A 4,761-nucleotide genomic window follows, 5' to 3' on the forward strand; every position below is an offset into this window, starting at 1 on the left:
AAAAGTCTGAAGGTTATTATATTTTTAGTTTTTTTGTAAATAATTAATTGTTTATTTGAATTACAACTCAGTCATAAAACTAAGATATTTTTCGTTTAAGATTTATTATAGAAATAATAAGCAAACACCGACTTCTAACACATCAGATTTTGGATCAGGTGCGATGGAGGACTGAACATCCCCTGTCGACCACTCATATCCACCGTGAGTTCCGTGTCATGATCGGGAAATAGCAAAAAAATTGTGTAAATAACAATGTGCGTTAGCGCTTCATGATGAATATGCCGGAGTGAAGCGTTGTAGTTCATATACCTCATGAATCTTCAAAAAATAAATTCATTTCTTATATTTACATTATTTTCTGGTGACTTGCCATAAATTTAATTCGTATTTCAGTATTTCAGTAACCTATTCTCATTTATAGTCATGGCACAAAATAGAAAATCATCCAAAGCTCATACAGTACCAACTCCTGTCTGACAATAAAGCAAAAGACTATACGGGTATACGGAGGCTGTGATGACAGCTTTATCCCAAACGACCTGGAAATAATTACTCAACCAGTAACACAGCGGATCACTGCAACAATCAGAGAGGAGCTCATTAGTTATATTCTAGGGAGTTTTAGTAATAATACTGTGGGGGTGGGGGTTTCGAGTACCAACCCACAATGACCAGGCTATTCAACAGTCGCTTGGAGCCTTGGTCTTTAACCTAATGAAAAAAATCATGTAAGATTCTCATTGTTTCGTCAGTGCAACAGTAGCATTATAGTTGCTTGGGTGTCAGATTAACTTAACTCAAGTCCAAAATTTTGTCAAACCAGTATTTTGACTTCTTAAAACTGCTGTCCAAAGACAAGCAAAAGAAAGGTAAGTTTTCACAAGTCGAAGATGATGACAGTCTTGGTAAGTTGACAATCCTCTAGGTGGACAATGATTCATTAAATGACACATATGTCTCCTCCATGCATTACTGGCTTACAGCATGGAACAAATTTTCGGCAATTTATTGCATGAAATACAATGAGTAACAAGCAAATTTGGCAAAGCATTTATAATTAGAAGCAATTAGGAAATAGCAGATGTAAAGGACAAATGGAAGTTTATGATATGGACTTTTGAATGGTAGTTGCTCAGGGACAGGTTCCCTGGAGGATGTCCACAGGCATATGGAGTTGAGTTGTATGTCCTTGCCAGACTGACAACAAGCCAGACAACAAAACCACGCAAATGTAGTAAGGACGTACAGTATAAAATTAATTCCCAATGGTGCCTGCTTTCACTATCATTCAGGTTAACACTGTCAGGTAGGAATGTCCTGTAGTTTTCAGCATAGATGATATAAATGTGTCGGGGCTCAAAACCAACTGCGCATCCCTTTCGTGTCATGCAAAAATACCAAAACCGAACAAGCAACACAAATAAACAATATAGCCAAACAAAAAAAAAAAAAACAAATTCTACTACCAAATAAGGGGTCAACTCAAATCAATTTGAGGAAAAATACTTCCTCATCGGTTATCTGCTTATGAAGAATATGAAACAAAAAAAATCGATTTTTCGATTTGATGGATTTGCAAGTGGGTTTTACTTTGAATTCGGGAATAGAGTAAAAGAAAAAGAAATTGAATTCCACTCTCACTGAACCCCAAAACATTGATCAAAGAATACATAAAGAAATTGTGCCTGGTAGGATCAAGGGCGCATTTGAAAGTAAGCCTATTCCTAATTTAAAATTTTCACCATTAGGTTTAGAAAGAACCAGGGAAATATAGAATGAGTCATCACTTATCATAACAATATCTATAGGAGGGTTGTCCCAAAAAGTCGTAGACAAGGAAAACAGTTTTGTTTCTTTGCTTAATTAAATTTATTTCCTTTTCATAGCAAAGAGTAATATTTTATGACCATGCACTTCAAGTTTCATGATGATATCACATCTTATAAGAAAATTATGGAAAAATAAAGAAAGAATATTAGTGTACACCAGTGCACGAAAGCAAGCATGAATTATGTCTCTTATAACGTCATGATCTCGTTGTCTGCTTCACTCGCATGAATTAACATTCAATATTTTTGTTTAAGTGATAGATCGCTCTTGACTAAGGGATATTTTTAAATTCACTACTGTCCGTTTGTTTTTTACTTGTTTTTGTTTAAAGCAGATTCAAATTATAGTCGTAATTTAGTCGAAATATCGCCTTACATTGTAGGTAGCAGAGAATACACATTGTTTGACGTCGTTAGCGGTCCAGATTGTTCCCAACTGTATGCGTTAAACAAACAGTACTCTACTTCTTACATGCCCTAATTAACTGTTTTCGGTATAGAAGAAAACCTCTCATTGAATATCGTGCAATTTGAAAATAACTTCTTTAAAATCGTGTGTGAAATGTCACTTTTGTACTTTTTCCCCCGTCCCTGATGTATATTAACCATATCCAACACAATTTATTACATCTCCGTGGGCCGGTTTTGCGTTTGACGACGTCATTTTCATCAAACTCAATTTCAACGATACTATGAAAACCATGACACCAATCGTCTGTTTCTAATGATATTCACAATTGTTCAAATTATGACCCCCGGGGGTAGGCCAGGATTACAAAAGGGAATCAAAGTTTAACAGTGAAATAAATAGGAAAAAACTTTAAAAGTCTTCTTCTTAAGAACCGATGGGTCAGAAAAGCTAAAACTTATGTGAAAGTATTCTGGGGTAGTGTAGATTCTTTATTATTTAAATCATGACCTCCGGAGGTAGAGCGGGGCCACAATAGGGAGTCAAAGTTTCACATAGAAATATATAGAAAGAAGCTTGAAAAATCTTCTTCTTTAGAATCATTAGGCCAAAAAAGCTAAATCTTATGTGGAAGCATACTAGGGTAATGTAGATTCTAAATTTTTCAACCATGACCCCTGGGGTTAAGGCAGGGCCACAATAGGGAATCAAAGTTTAACATAAAAATGTATCGGAAAAAAATGAAAAAATCTTCGTCTTAAGAACCACTTGGCTAAAAAAGCTGAAACTAATGTGGAAGCATACTTGGGTAGTGTAGATTTTAAATTGTGCAAATTATGACACATGTGGTAGGGTTAGGTCACAATATGTTTAATAAGGGGGATATTTGGTAAAGAAGTGCATAGTAAAAACCTACTCAGTTGAGTGATGTGGCCCATGTGCCTCTTATTGGACTTAGTAAAGCAATATGTTGAATTTATGCATGTGTATTTCAACAGATATAACTGAACTTAGAGGCCTTTTATATATCTTTTCTTAAGTAAAGTTATATTTATAGAAGCAAAAGTATCCAAAATAGTAGTACACTGTAGTTGTAGTAGTAGAAGTAGCAGTAGTAGTAATAATAGTAATAGTAGTAGTAGTAAAAGTAGTAGCAGTAGTAGGAGTAGTAGTAGTAGTAGTAGTAGAGGTAGTAGCAGTAGTAGTAGTTATAGTAATAGTAGTAGTAGTAAAAGTAGTAGTAATAGTAGTCGAAATAGTAGTAGTAGTAGCAGAAGTAGTAGTAGTAGTAGAAGTAGGAGTGGTAGTAGTAGTTGTTGTAGTGGTAGTAATTGTAGTAGTAGTAGTAGTAGTGGTAGTAGTAGTAGTAGTAGTAGTAGTAGTAGTAGTAGTAGTAGTAGTAGTAGTAGTAGTAGTAGTAGTAGTAGTAGTAGTAGTAGAAATAGTAGTAGTAGTAGTCGTAGTAGTAGTAGTAGTAGTCGAAATAGTAGTAGTAGTAGTAGTAGTAGTAGTAGCCGAAATAGTAGTAGTAGACGTAGTAGTAGTAGTAGTAGTCGAAATAGTAGTAGGAGTAGTAGTAGAAATAGCAGTAGTAGTGGTAATAGCAGTAGTAGTGGTAGTAGTAGTAGTATAGTAGGAGTAGTAGTAGTAGTAGTAGTAGTAGTAGTAGTAGTAGTAGTAGTAGTAGTAGTAGTAGTAGTAGTAGAAGTAGTAGTAGTAATAATAGTACTATAGTAGTAGAAGTAGTAGTAGTAGAAGAAGCAGAAGAAGTAGTAGTTGTTGTTCTTGTAGTAGTAGTAGTAGTAGTAGTAGTAGTAGTATTAGAAGAAGTAGTTGTAGTAGAAGTAGTAGTAGTAGTACGAGTAGCAGTAGTAGTGGTAGTACTAGTAGTATAGTAGTAGAAGTAGTAGTAGTAGTAGTGGTAGTAGTAAAAGTAAAAGTAGTAGCAGTAGTAGAAGTAGTAATAGTAGTAATAGTAGTAGTTGTAGTAGTAGTAGTAGTAGTAGAAGTAGGAGTAGTAGTAGAAGTAGCAGTAGTAGTGGTAGTAGCAGTAGTAGTGGTAGTAGTAGTAGTAGTAGTAATAGTGGTGGTGGTAGTAGTAGTAGTAGTAGTTGTAGTAGTAGTAGTAGAAGTTGGTGAGTTATAATTGATCATCTCTACTTTTTGTAGGATTTATCGGCCTTACACTGATTCTGAAAACATGTGCTGAAACAATTTCCACTCACAATAGGTATCTTGTACAAATAAGTTATAAATCTAACTTCTATTTACATGGAATTGTTTGATTTGAACATATTTTATTGTAATATAATTACAAAGGGATTGAGCACAAGTACTGAATACTTATGGATTTGTTCAACATGTACCATATGAATTAATTCTACAAAACTTTTTTAATTGATGATTTACTCAATGTTATTGTAGTACCTTGTGCTTTGAGCATGCTCTTGAAATTCATGCTGCTTTACGAAATAAGGAATGTCCAACAAGGCTCCTCGGAGAGAAAAGTAAGAATAATGT

At 34.5% G+C, this 4,761-nt stretch overlaps 1 protein-coding gene across 1 annotated transcript; it reads left to right on the plus strand.

Moving 5' to 3' along the window:
- The first annotated feature begins 893 nt into the window (after positions 1–893).
- On the plus strand, positions 894–4,387 carry LOC134268788 (uncharacterized). The gene is made up of 5 exons (XM_062751037.1): positions 894–908; positions 1,132–1,237; positions 3,299–3,535; positions 3,768–3,873; positions 4,033–4,387. Exons 1-5 carry the CDS (start codon positions 894–896, stop codon positions 4,385–4,387), a joined length of 819 nt encoding a protein of 272 aa, XP_062607021.1.
- The last annotated feature ends 374 nt before the right edge of the window (positions 4,388–4,761 follow it).

This window comes from Saccostrea cucullata, unplaced genomic scaffold (genome assembly GCF_032062105.1).
Source record: "Saccostrea cucullata isolate Sc308-1 unplaced genomic scaffold, CSIRO_AGI_Scuc_v1 ctg883, whole genome shotgun sequence".
NCBI lineage: Eukaryota > Metazoa > Mollusca > Bivalvia > Ostreida > Ostreidae > Saccostrea > Saccostrea cuccullata.

Coding starts and splice junctions, on each gene's coding strand:
- LOC134268788 (XM_062751037.1), top strand. Junction 1,238..3,298: donor AACAAAACCACGCAAATGTA/GTAAGGACGTAC, acceptor TTATATTTATAG/AAGCAAAAGTATCCAAAATA. Junction 3,874..4,032: donor GTGGTAGTAGTAGTAGTATA/GTAGGAGTAGTA, acceptor TTGTTCTTGTAG/TAGTAGTAGTAGTAGTAGTA.